At 38.5% G+C, this 14,513-nt stretch overlaps 1 protein-coding gene across 1 annotated transcript in view; it reads right to left on the reverse strand.

The window, feature by feature from the left end:
* Positions 1–7,279: 7,279 nt before the first annotated feature.
* The window catches only part of pcnx2 (pecanex 2), a gene marked incomplete at both ends in the record, with an annotated part of 29,744 nt that continues 22,510 nt past the window's right edge, over positions 7,280–14,513 (reverse strand). The window contains 9 exons of the mRNA XM_079248824.1: positions 7,280–7,453; positions 7,969–8,145; positions 8,280–8,354; positions 8,439–8,605; positions 10,295–10,473; positions 12,216–12,332; positions 12,565–12,722; positions 13,262–13,492; positions 14,300–14,444. Coding sequence (XP_079104950.1) covers positions 7,280–7,453; positions 7,969–8,145; positions 8,280–8,354; positions 8,439–8,605; positions 10,295–10,473; positions 12,216–12,332; positions 12,565–12,722; positions 13,262–13,492; positions 14,300–14,444 — 1,423 coding nt within the window. The remainder of the gene's footprint in view (positions 7,454–7,968; positions 8,146–8,279; positions 8,355–8,438; positions 8,606–10,294; positions 10,474–12,215; positions 12,333–12,564; positions 12,723–13,261; positions 13,493–14,299; positions 14,445–14,513) is intronic.

Consider the following 14,513-nt stretch of genomic DNA (forward strand, 5'->3'; position numbering starts at 1 on the left):
CCTGAGCTTGACTTGATGTTGCTTGGCTGCTTTAATCCAAAGATGTGCATGCATGCGCCCAACTGATCAGAGGCAGAGAAAAACAAAATTAGTAACAACGTCTGATAAAGAAGGTCGATTTTCTCACTCACTCCTTGGAACACGTTTTATTTCCAGGAAACACAAGCATTTTAGACGTTGCATTTGGACAACTGGAACTTTTTTCACCGTCACTCATCAAGCTCTTGCTAGCAAATCCCTCCTCTGCACAGTCCCGCTTCTGTTTTCATGTTGTCTATATATTAATTAACATGAGAATGTTTCACCAAGAACCAGATAATGAAATCATGGTGCAATCAAACCAAGTTTACATTTATAAATTGTGAGATGTGTGTACTTTATTAAATGCTCATAACAGTGGGGAGCTAACAGCCAGCAGGTTTAGAGCTGGCACCAGTCTCTAAGTTTAAAACTGGGAGCGTTTTACAGGGAGGACATGTACAGCAGAAACATCGATTTTTCTGCTTACGTCTTTTCCTTTTAATTTATTCTGACTTTTACGCAGTGGGGAAGAATACACAGTTGTTGTTTTTTTTTTTGTTTTTTTAATAACTGCATTTCCAATGTGGATTATCAAGCAATGATGATGATGTGACGTGATGTAGTGTCAACGCTGAGCCTAGATTCATGTCTTTAAATTTCCATTGATTCCAAGTGCGTGGGTATTCAAAACATGGCCGTGGTTTTATTGACGTAGAAGCAAAAAGAAGAGAGGGAAAAAAAAGAAAGAAAGGTCGAGAGCTGAAGTTACCGGACGGGACAGAGGTCTGCAAAGCTTTGGCCTTACTGATACAATTTTTTTCTTTTTTTATTGAAAAGAAAAAAAAGACAAACAAAACGTCTTTGTAGGCTTTTCACTACCTCTCATGTTGGTTCATTTATTTCACATCTAGTTGTCAAATGTACAAGTTGTTTTTAGATCTACTTGAAGCCTAACACTGTAAACAAAAATGTGCACAGAAAATGACTATGTATATGACCAGAGGGGTTAAAGAGAGCTTGGCCTAGTCAACATTATTATTATTATTATTATTATTCCTATTATTTTGTTTGTATGTATGTTTGTTTTTATTTGTGTTGAGCTGAACCAGAATTTGCATCTCTCTAAAGAATTCAGGAATCCACTGTCTAAGGGCTAATCCCATTTTTGCCTATGCAAATCTGTTACTGTGGGTAAGTTGGGAGGGGGCGAGCTACCGCACCTTTCACCTGTTTAGATGGACCATGGTTTACATTGCCCTTTGCTGATATTCTTCAATCTTATTCAGCAAAAATGTATGCTTATTTTTGTTTCTATATAAATATTATACATAGAATATATATATATATATATATATATATATATATACATATATATATATATATATATATATATACATATATATATATATATATATATATATATATATATATATATATATATATATATATATATATATATATAAACAAGTAATATACAGAGAAAATAGTATATGCCTTCGTGATGATGAAAAAGAATCCTTGCTGAAAACAAATAAATGTGTTGTCTGACATTATGTGGCTGTGTGCTGGAGTCTTGGTAAGATAGATGACTGGAATTTAGCTGTCAGGAAAGTTTTCATTATTCAGGCTACAGCAGTCGTAGCTGACCCTGTGCAGTATTGCCTAACTAAGGGTAAAAAGAAAAAGAAATAATATATATATATATGTATTTAAGGAGCACCGACATCATGAATACACTGACACTGTTAGATAGCTCCCAGTGCAGCGAAGAAAGTATTTGAGCCAACCAGGACCTAACCTTGTCTGTAACATCTCACTGTAACATTTGCTTGTTTTTACAGCAAGACTCTGTAACTTTTGCCAGACAAAAATGAAGTATTGTGTCGAAGCAGCACAAGTAAAGTCATAAAGTCACCTGACAGTTTACTGCTTATGAGAGTCAATTTGTTTATTAAGAGTTGAAAGAAAGTCCTTTGTTTTTGTCTTTTAATGGTTACATAATCTTACTTTGAGGAGCCGAGTTGAAGCAAATATGGAAATAAGCGAGCTGAGTCATTACTGAGATAAGCACTGTCCATACGTTAGTAACATTCATTTATTAAGGTGATCATTTTAAAAAAAAAAAAGAGAAAAACAATCTACTTCCCATGTAATTGTTCACGCTTTATCATGATTATCTTTTTGTTTGTCAGCAAAAAACTCGTGAATTTGTAATGAAATGAGTGAAGTGTGATGTAAAAAATATGGCCACCTATTTTTCTATTCTTTTCTTTGTAGCCACATCTAGTCAGATTATCACTGTGTTGAGACAATAGTGTTGATGTTAAACAGAAATGGGTTTTTTTTTGTTTGTTTTTTTTTTAAATAATGCCAGATGTACGAAGGTTAAAAAGTTAACAACGAAACCGTTCACTCAGCTTATATTTTAATGTAGATATCATTGGGTGGGCTGAAAATATACAGTTAGCTCCTGTTCAAAATATTTTAGGTTTCTTTGTTTATTTGGTTGGTTTATTTTCTTTTTTCTTTATGAAATTTTATTTGGTTAGTTTGTTATTTTGTTGTTTTTTCCCCCCCACAGTGCATCATGGCTGAAGAAGGGCAGGTCTATCCACTGACAGATGTTGGTTTGGGTGTTTCATCTGTTGGATATGGTGCCTCTTTATGCTTCACAACAGACCTCAAGATCTCTTTCTCAGTCGTTTTCACTATCCGTCTCTCGGGCTCTCAATTCCTCTCTGAAGGATCACACATACAGCACTGTTACTTGCAGGCAGAGCGAAAAATGGCCCCGTTAAACAGAAAGCTCATGCTGGTCTTTCTCTGAAATGAATACAGACAGACTCATATTGTCTTTTTCGTGCCTCTTTCAGAGGTGTGCTACTTTAGGAAAGACAACATGTTTGTGCAGGTACTGCTTGAAGTTGGTTATCAACAGTTTTAGGCAATCACTTTTCTCTTTATTGATTTAGATGCCTAAGCCTCTTGGTTGTTGTCATGCCTTTGTAGATAGATTGCAGTCATCTAGAAATGATCTGCAGATGACGATTTGAAAAAAAAAAAAAAGAAGAAATTAGTCACTTTAGATAATTGAAAAGTGACATTTTTTATTCAGCATGCTTTGTGCTAAATAAATGAAATAATTCAGTTATTTGCTATAAACGATACTGTATGAGTATGTATTCTAGTACTGCAGTATGCAGACATTTAAAATATGAGAAACTCTTTTAAGAGCTTCATATTTTTCTTCTAGTATGTTTGACTAATATCAACAGTTATGGGTATTTAATTCTTGTTTTGAGTGTCTCATGAATTGCCACAAAGACTAAATTACCCTCTTTGTATTAACAAATGATAGACCATGGATGGTTATTTTCACATGCATGACTTGCAAGAAACCTTTTTTTTTTTTCCCCCAAGACAGTACTGTTGAATCAAGTTTGGTCAGCTTACATTTTCACAATAGTCACTGATTGCTGTACTTTTAAACATAAAGATCTTGATTGTTTTATTTCCATGGTTAATTTGATATTTGTGGTCACTACTTGTTAGCAAAGAGGGGATGGAGGAATAGTGTATTTATTTTCCTATACAAGGTATCTTGTCTCACGAAGGGGATTTGTGACATCCATTGTCAGATTGAAAATGCAGAGTGAGGGAACGTCAATCAAGCTTTAACAGTAGCCAGAATACAAGTAAACTTAAAAGCCCAGTTAAAAACATCTGAAAGCGCTGTGTCCCTACCCCTCAGGGTTGTTGCCCCAGAGTTTGATCACCTTTTATTGTGACCTTGAGATTAATCAGTGAAACTGATCATCTCTCCTGAAGTGTAGCATTCAAAAGACTTTTCTTGCCTCATCTTACAGCAATGTAACGACAGTGTACTTGTGTGAAACATTATATTTGATTAGTATTGGTTATTCAGTACATGGTAATACAGTTTGGATAATATTTGTACTCCTTCCTAGTGTAGATGACTGGGTGGGCTAAAAATATTCAGTTATTTAGTAAAACTGCCATTAAAATATAAAGGACATGAAAAATTATTTAGGAAAATGTTTGAAACAAAGAGTTAGTGTAGCAAATCCACACCATTTTGTGTGCTAAATATAACGTTTACAATGAAGCCAGCAGGAAGCTAATTTAGCTCATCAGACATTTTCTTGTTCAAGTTTAATCCCTTTTCTACCACAAACCGTAAATTGCTGTTTTAGTTTCTGGTTATAACTCGCACTAAACAAACAAGGTTGAATAGCTTAGTTATCTAAGTCTAGCCTTGCAGTTCCACCTTACTAACCTTAACTAGCTAGTCCTAGCTAAAATAAGCTAAGCTAACAAGGAGCTCAAATTGTAAAGCAACACAAACAAGCACTTTTGCCAAAATGTCATGTTATTCTTTTAAATAATTAGAAAATAAACAATTTAGATGTGTAAATTTCATAAAAGAGGGGATAATAGTTTAATTTAATGTGGTCAGTACAACTGTCCAGTGTTTTTGGTGGGGAAAAATGTGCCATATTTACTATAATCTGATTTTTGTTTCAATGTGAAAAGGTCAGATTTATTGTTTGAATATTATGTTGCACTCAGTATGGTCCTGATTAAACCAATTTTGTTCAATGTTATGTCACATTGCTGTAATGGGTCTGTTTCATCTTTCTGAACCATCCACATGTATCAACATGTAAACCACAAACCTTTTGTAAACAGGTACTGCATATTTTGCAACATGATTAGCATGGATGCCAGTCAGTCACACCATCTCTAACTACGAAACTGTAACTTGTCACAAAAGGCTGTACACTGTTTCTGATTTGTTTTGAAATGTTAATTTATTTCAACCAGAAGGCTATATATCAGATCCATGTTATCGCAAAAGACACAAAAATAGTTGTTTATCAGCCTTGAACCTCATATGAGTTAATGTCACATTAACAGCGCGCTCATGTTGTAGTACATTTTAATCTACTTATCTTCTGTGTCTGTCTTTGTTTACATGATGACATCTTGCATAAAGAGAAAACTACAATCTATGGTAACTGCCCTTGAATATCCGTTATTTAAATAGTGCTGCTAGAGAGAGAAATATTAATGTAAAAACTTAAAATAAATACTAAATAGATTTTTGCCAAATGTGATTGTGTCTTTCTTTGACTTAGGGTGTGAAAAAGACTGTTAGCGTTGGACTGAATTACTACTTTTTATTTTATATATATAATTTTATTTTCTTTCTATTTTTCACTCTGTTGGTTTACCCAGTAATGTAGACTAGTTTAGTGCACTTGCACTCTCTTGTTTGGGAAGCATAGCTGAATACTACCAATCATGCTGTCACTGCCATGAAACCATGAAATCAACTGCCTGAAAAAAATCTGAGGCAACGGACATAAAACTTTCCACTTTCATGCTGAGAGTGGTTTGTATACACAAAGGCTGAAATCAATGCAGTCTTCTTGCTTGATTTATAGACATATAAATATGAATGCTCCTCTATACTACATCTTATTCATTAATTTCTCCCATTTTCTTTTTTTTTTTTTTTTTTAGTAATGAATGAGGTTTATGTGTTCATAGATGCAGAAACACAATGGAGTACATGTTTGGGCTCCAGGTCTATTGGAACTATGGCCCTGGAAGCCTCTGGCAGATAATGTATGACTGAAGTCATAGGGTGATAAAAAGTAAACAAGAAAGTCAAATTCTGCTTACAGTACCATGAACTATGAATACAGACTCCCTTCGGACCTCAATGCCCCTACTCCCACCTGTAACTGGCTCTTAGATTCCTGACTGTAAGACCACAGGTGGTGAGGATGGTAGGATGTCTACAGAGCAGTATCATCTGCTGTCTTACAGCTGTCTAACCCTATACACACATGATGTGGAGCCCAGCAGAGACTTTCCTTCACAAGGCTGGTTGGGAAAGTGGTGTTGCCCTCTCACCCAGGTCCACAAGGGACTGATAGATCCTCACGATAGCCGTTACAGTACAACAACTCTATGCAGCGAGAAGAAGGCTCTGCAAAGAGTCATGAAGACTGCAGGAAGACCAGTGGAACTGAATTTCCCTCCTTGTATATATTCTATATTCTAGTTTCAGGCTGTCCATCATGTGAAACTATCTATCAAAACTATGCAGCAATATTCTAGAAGTACCTCTATCCTTGCTTTTCAAAGACCTACAATGCAGCTGCTTTTGCATCATTTCAAACACTTCAGAGTTATTTAAGGTCAAATGTGTACACCGAGGATCTAATAAACATCATAAGGAGTGAAACTCATAGACACTTTTTGAGACTGGCTAAAACTTTAAATGTAGAGTATGTAAGATTTTCAATATTTTTTAAAAAAATTAACTAAAAAAATAACTACAATCATAATTAGATAGTTTTTTTAAACATGTAGGTTCTAGTCTGTCCATATTTGATGCGTTATTAAATTACAAGTTTAATTAATGACAAAGACCCTTCTTGAATGTTTTCTGACCAGTAAAAAAAAAAAAGTACTTTTTTCCACCAGTAGGGTGAGTATAAGCCCATTTATTGCAGAGCGGCTCTGAGCTACAGCTCACAAGCAATTCCTGCCCTCATTGGAGCTGGCAAGGAGGAGGGATGAGGGGTGAGTTTTGCTCATTACTGCCAACCTGTGGTCATTTGTGGAGGTAGCCGTTTTGTGGTTTTGCTCACGACCTGGTGTTTGGCACCTGGTGGTGGAAAGAACCGCCTTGAAATCTTACATACTCTGCCTTTAAATGCTACAAAATCCTCAAGTACTATAAAAACCACTCATTATGTTGCCTCAGTGTACATGAAACTGTCCAGAAATTAGGTAAGAATAACGCCTCATTTCTCACGTCCTGGAACACAGATTTATTGAAATTAATCAATCAGAAAAATATGACACTTAATTTAAAAACATATTTATTTCCTCAGTTGGATCACATATTCAGACTTTACATTCAAACAGGGTGAGACCACATGCTGAGGACAAGAGTATTCAGGCTCATGTGCACAAGTGCTCTCTTATGCAGTCCTCTGTATGTCTGTGTAACTTTTCATAAAGTCTTCCCTGCATATATACATATATATATATATATATATATATATATATATATATATATATAGATATATATATATATATATATATATATATATATAGATATATATATATATATATATATATATATATATATATATATATATATATATATATGTGTGTGTGTGTGTGTGTGTATGTGCGTGTTTGTGTTTCATGTGTGTCAGGCAGTCTTTTCATCGATTGGCTCTGGACCAGATGAGGCAGATGTTAAGTCCTCCTGGGTCTTGTCTAATCCTTGGCTGCAGCCCTGGTCGCTTGACTGCGTGCCGTTTCTCACTGTGGTGGCGCCGTTGGAATTGGTTGCATCTATACTCTCGTATGGCTCTGATGTCCACTGAGGAAAAGGAAGAAGAGGTTAGGAGAGGACACGTACCATCTCTTTTCGTTTGATTTTTAGCTACTTTGATGTTGTGTGAAGCAGAGGTCACTGAGGAGGGGGGAGCTTCCTCTGAGGAGGATAAATGTACTCATTGTGGCATCTTGGAAGTTGTGTTTACTCTTCTGATCCATATCATCCTCAGATTATTTGTAAGCCAAAGCCAGTGAATGATTGGCTAAATTTGGTCACACAAAGGGAAACAGGAGGCCCTCAGCTCTATCAGAAACACACACTAGCTGTTTTTATGATCAACCGTTTACCATCAAAATCAGAATAACTTTGAGATAGAATTTGTTTTGTTAATAACTGTTTATCCAAAGTGAATAAACAGGATGGGATTTATTATTATGAAGCATATAAAAAGTTTTTAAACATCATAACATGCACTTTTTAAAAAGTTGAGAGCACCATCAGTACCTCAGCTGATCGCTCATCAAGCCGTTTGAACTGCTGGTTGGTTTGTACCGTACCTGTGTGGCTCTGCTGTTGGACCTGTGTGAGGGCCCGATGACGATGTTGACGCTGGACGAGGACTGTGTGTCGGTGGTGTTTCCCCCTTCTGCGGCAGACAGCCCGGAGATAACCAGACCACTGGAGAAACTGCGTTTCCCAAACAGAAGGCTGAGCGTAGAAGAAGACGAAGAAACCTGGGAAAGACACAACCAAGAACTGAATGCTACGGATGGACGTCCAACAACTTCAACATGTTTTGTTCCAAAAACTAAACTGGAGATCTGTTTTAGGTAGAGAATGCACGTATAATTGTGTACAAACTTCCCACCTGGCTGGAGCGTGGTTGATGTTGTGCCGTCTGGAGCTGGGAGCTGATCCCTCCTGCTGCTGAGAGATGTGGGACCTTAGGACACAGAAAGAGTCTTTTTTTACTTCAATAACGTCTCACTAAAGCATTTTCAACTTCTAGCTACCTATGAGTGTATACCTGGGAGAATATAGAGGCTATGGAAGTGTTAAAGGACAGCTGACTGTTGGACAGACGCTGAACAAGCCCGTGATTGGAGCCCGAATCCACGATAGGACCTGACTGGCTGCTCACGGGGGGACGCTGACTCTGGGGTTGCACTGACCGACTGCGGTACTCTCTCCTTCCTGAGGAAACACAGAAACACTTAGAAACATGTACAATTTTATATCCAGAAACACTATATGCAAAAATAAAAACTCACAAAATGCAAGTACCTGAGAAAAATGAGGGAAAACAAAAGGCTCAAAACATTTACAAATCTTGCCTTATCCTATTTATGTGCGCATGGGAAGTATAATCTAATATAAGTTCAGACATTTCTGCTAGTTAAACATCAGCTCGGCTCACTTCTGACTCCTTCTAATGTAGGATAACATAAATAGAGCTGTGCTTGTCGTTGCTGGTTATGGTGTCCATAAGCAGGATTTTTTTTAAACTTTGCTTTTGGTGAAGCAGTTTGTGAAGCATCTGGGATGAAAATCAGCCCTTAATTCAGGGCCATGATTCTCTACGGCACAGGTGTCGAACTCCAGTCCTTGAGGACCGGTATCCTGAAGGTTTTTGTTGTCTCCATGCTCCAACACACCTGACCAAAACTTAAAAACAGGTTGACAAGAAGCTGCTGGATGCATTTGATTCCAATCAGCAGCGTTAGTAGAGGGAAACAACAAAAACCTGCCGGATACCAGCCCTCGAGGACTGGAGTTTGACACCCCTGCTCAATGGGAAAGGGTAAGAGGTCAAAGATTAGTTTCTTTCTCAAATAGAGAAGTTTCAGCTTTCTGGGATGTTGTTGACATGTGACAGCAAGTTGGACAAAAAGATGGACAGAGGGATTGGGGTTTCATCAGTAATACGGCTTAGTGATGCATCTTTGTTCCAACCTTCTCCAGTCGCTGTGACATTTGGGGAAGTAATTTAAAGAATCAGATCAAGTGGCTAGGATGAGGTTCCTTCAGAGGGTGGCTGGGACAGGGTGCAGAGGTTGAGCAACCTGGGGAAGTCATCTGAAAAGTCAGCTGAGGTGGTTCAGGTTTTCTCTTTTTGGAGGTTTTACTGGCTTGTCCAACTGGATAAAACCAGGAACACACCCAGAATATTCAACAACTTATCCTTTCTGGTGTGGAAACACCTTGAGATGCTGAAAAATGTGACAGGGGAGGGAGATGTCTGGATTTTCCTGCTTGACCGGCTTGCATCTACAACCAGATCTGCTGAGGCCCAGGATGGTCAGACAGTCAAGAATATAAATAGGATGGCTGGATACTTTCATCAGTCAAAGATTAGTATAATTACCACAATAAAAGCAAGCTTTTAATGTCAACTAATGAAACATAGAGGCCTTTATGTTGTAGTAGTAACCCACTTGCCGACCATTTGGGATCTGTTCTAGTGTTTAGATCTGATACAGAATTTTATAGATCTGTGATTGGTCTTCATTTCACCTACCTGTTATTTAGCAATCCCTGACTATGAGTAGTACTGTGGCTGTTAAAATGGATTACAGTGAGCTTGTAAATCTTTTAAGGAATTTAGAAAAATTTGCAATAAAGAATAGAAAAGGTAATTTATTTTTCCTGGGTTGCTTTTCCCAAAGCAGCCTGAGCTGCAATGGAAAAATCAGTACTGAAATAAAACCCAGTTGCATAAAAAGACATTACTTGCATGTAAAATGTAACTTTAAATTCCCAGTATTTAAAAAAAACAAAAAACAAACATAATTTACATGTATTTGGTCTTAAAGAAAAACTGTTTAACTGATGAAAACAAGTAAAATCTCACGCTCTGTTCAGTTATGTTGGGAAAAGATGTACCTGCATTGTGGTGCCTGCGACTGTGTGTCGTCCTGGCTCTGTGCTGGTAGAGGCTCAGGCTGTTGGAAGTGACGGAAGATGGGCGGTTGTGGCTGAGTGAGGATGAACCACCAGCACCGCAGTCCACATCCTCCATGTTCACGCCGCTGTTACAGCTGGTCAGGTTGTCTTTACGCACCCTGCAGCACACAAACGCACACAGCCCTCATTTATTCATTCATGGCCACATCAGTGCCAGACACCCAAACTGGCAACAGCCCATCAAAAACTAAATAAGCTCTGACTCTACCAGCTGGTTAACCGCACAACTTCCACTCTCTGTGAGCGTTGTTAAGTATATGTGACAAACTACTGGTGCGCTCTTCCTTTTAAATGAGTAAAATGAGTTCTAGCTGACGAGGCATCTCCTTAGCTCCTTTACTGCTTAGTCAAATTAAGACAACACCTGCAGTTCAATGGCGGTGAGACAGGATTAACAGTCTAATCTAATCTGAAAGGAAAACTTAACCTTTAAGAATCTTAACAAAGAGCTGCGCGTTCACACACCATTAGCTGACCTGCAGGGGTTACAGCAGAGCCTGTACGATACGCTATACTGAAGCTAATGTGTAAAAGAGGGATGGGGAAACAAAAGGAAGAACAAAACTGAGGGAAGGATGGAGGGAAATAAAGAGCAACACAAAATCAAGGCTTGTTTTGGCTGCTCTCTACAATCCAGCCTTCTCATCCTCCCAGGCGTGCACTAACACAGTCCCTGTACATGTATTTAAAACTATATTAACTTGGCAGAGAAGTCTCTCTCCATCACTGACAGTCAATATCTCTAAATCCTCCAAGAAGCACTCACTCAGCCAGCAGGGAGCTGGAGCATTATGTGTTGAGAGCAGCCTTATCTTAGCAGTGATTTATACGGAAATGCAGCCGGCTAAAGAAGAACTTGTGGATGTAACCATCATCTGGGTGACAACATAACCAACAACACCTTTTAGAAAATTCAGGTAGTGTTAGTGATCAATTAAAAGGTTCTTATTAAGTACAACACAAAAGTACCCCAAACAGCATGGCATTCAAAGTAGTTCAGTCGAAAAATGACATATCATTATGTCTATAATGTTTCCCTTGGCAAAGTAAATTTGCTCAGCAGAATACAGAGTCTAGATAATCATTCTGCCTGCTTAAATGCTGGACAAGACAAAGAAAAATGACAAGTCACTGGAGAGGAAGAAAATCAGCTGTTAACAAAATTCTCAAATTCTGCAGCAACTTGACAACACTCACAAAATCTGCTACAAAGTTGGATCACATCATTTTTAGCCTTGATGCTGAACAAAAATACATTATTAATGTTTTGCATCTACTGAAAATGAAAGCATTTGTTTGTAAGTGGAGCTTTCCACTGTGGTGGAAAACACTGATAATTATGCCAGAAATGCAGGAAAATGCTGAACGGTGCAACATTTTGTAGCTTATAGCGTGTCAACTTAGACGCTACTCCCTGAAACTCGTAGTGAACTTCGCAACAGTATGTGCAATAGTTATATCAGGTGTTTCCAAACTGAACTTGTTGCTAATTGCTAATGATATATAATCCAAACCACAGCTGAAATGAAGCGAATTGCCTCTGAGGCCAGTTGAATAAAAGAAGCCTGAATGTTTTTACTTTGTATGTGTGCGCTCTGTTGTTTCTTAATGCCAAATAAATTAAAGTGTGCCTCTTATCCAGAGTGTCTTTTTCACAGATCCTTTAGCTTCTAGTTGATCCAGAAATTGAACTCATGACTGAACTAAATAAAGTCCGTTCTCTGTTTATCTTTAACATGTGAAGAATGCTAAATGAAGAGCCCCCGACACAGGGAGAGTTTTGGGAAAGGTTCAGCCTGGTGGGCAACGATAACAGACTGATGGGAAAAAATGTACTGACCGTAACCATTTAGAGCAGAGCCAGGAACGAATGGCATCCAGGCTCAAAGCCCCTCCTCCTATGCTGCGGAGTGTACGGTGTGTTCCTGCGTATGATGTTGTCAGGGGTGACACGTACCTAAAAAAAAAACCAAACAAACAAACAAACAAAAAAAAAACATGGTGCAGCATTTAGATCACCACAAGCTGATATTAGAGCAAGAAAAAAACAGACGTGCAAACTTTTTGGTTCTTCAGCTGTTAGAGTACCATTTCCATCCACCTTTTGTTATTCATATCTTATTAATGAGAATTAAAACCTGTTATAAAAACCCAGCTTAGGAGGCAGCAGAGCTCTTTATGACACATACATGGGGTATCCCAGCGGCTGGTCGCAGGACGAGTTGACCATGTTCCTCAGCGCCTGCTTTGAGTTCTGGATGCTGCCGCGCTCAGGGTTTCTGTTCCGTAAAAACACCAGCTCCTGCTGCTGGCCTGCCCACAGACCTCGAACACACTCTTTATTGATCTGCAGAGATAGCATTGAAAATACAGAGAAGCCGCATTCTGAAATTTTGTTCTGAGCAACAAAGACTGAATAAAAACGACAGGAGTATCATCATCAGTAGAAGCAGCAGTTGTAAAAGAGAGATTTGTCTCGTTTGGATGAGGGATACTGATCTGCTCAACTGGCTTTTCATCACCTTAAATTAACTGCAGAATCCTTAATAGTTTGTACAATGTCTTCATAAAAACGATTTGACTTTGCTGCTCATATTGATTGATGTAGTGACGATTCCTTATTAAAGTTCACCTCAGTCAGGTGGTTCTGAAAGCTGCTCTTAGATATGGTAAAAAAGGAACAATACATAAATGTCACAACTGCAAGACAAACCGTGTCCAAGGTGATTGGCAGGTTTGGTCGTGCCATGATTAAAACACACATCTGACTCAACAAACGTGACGAGACTTTGGATGTTTGCATTAAAACTGCAGGAAAATCGCTCCGCGTCCAACGTGTGGGGACTCTGGGCTGAATCTAAACTCTTCACACTTCATCTCTGTTACCTTGATGACCTTGAAGCTGAGGTGGCGTTTGTACAACATGATGATTTTGTACTCGTCCGTGCCGTCGTCGATCATGTGTCTCAAGGTGAGCAGCGTGTCGCGGCTGGCCAGCACCGCCTTACGCCAGGCAGGGTCGCTCTCATGGCAAATTACCAGGCTGCTGCGGTAGTTCGTGATGGCTTCGTACAGGATAGATGCCTCCTCGGTCTCCTCAAGACATGTGAAGTGATCCTGAAGGGGAAAAGGGGAAGTCATCATGATGCAATACAGACGTGCATAACATAAGATGAAAATAAAAGGCAAGGTAAGTTTATTTGTATTGCACCTTTCATGTACAAGACAATTCAAAGTGCTTTACATGAAACATTAAAAGCATTACAGAAAAAAGCATAAAAGAAAATACAAATAACAAAATCATAATAAAATCATATATATATTATATTAAAATAATTAAAAGAAGAATTAAGTAAAAGTTACTGTGCAGATGTCACGCGTAGGCGCATGAGAAAAGAAATGTTTTTAACCTGGATTTAAAAGTTTCTACATTTGGTGAAAGTTTAATCTCCACTGGCTGTTTGTTCTACTTGTTTGCAGCGTAACAGCTAAATGCCGCTTCTCCATGTTTAGTCTGGACTCTGGTCTGGACTCTGGTCTGGACTAGTTGACTAGAGTCTTTGGATCGAAGAGCTCTGCTTGGTTTATATTCTCTGAACACATCACAGATGGATTCTGGTCCTAAACCATTCTGGGATTCGTAAACAATCAGCAGGGTTTTGAAATCTATCCTGTGATTGACTGGAAACCAGTGTAAAGATTTTAAAACTGGTGTTCAGACCTCTTAATTCTAGTTAAAGCTCTAGCAGCAGCATCCTGGATGAGCTGGAGATGTTTAACGCTCTTTTTTAGGAAGTCCTGTTAAAAGACCGTTACAGTAGTCCAGTCTGCTGGATTAATAACACACCAAAGCATTTCTGAACAAAAGAAGAAAAAGCATGGACACTTGCTCGACTAGAGTTCCTGCGTTACATATACACTCACCTGATGCAACTTGAGGCTCATTCTGACAGCAGGAGCCACTACTTTCTGCAGGAGGTCCAGATCAGCAAAGACCCATTCGTCCTTTGTGGCGATGCGGAAGTCGCCTTTAAACAGGGTGTTGAAACCATACAGAAAGGACTCCAGGCTTCGGAGTGCACATCAGAGATTTGTGGAAAGAAAAACAAAAATAACAAAGGCAAAAAAAAAGATGGAG

This window comes from Telmatherina bonti (genome assembly GCF_933228915.1).
Source record: "Telmatherina bonti genome assembly, chromosome: 11".
Classification (NCBI taxonomy): domain Eukaryota; kingdom Metazoa; phylum Chordata; class Actinopteri; order Atheriniformes; family Telmatherinidae; genus Telmatherina; species Telmatherina bonti.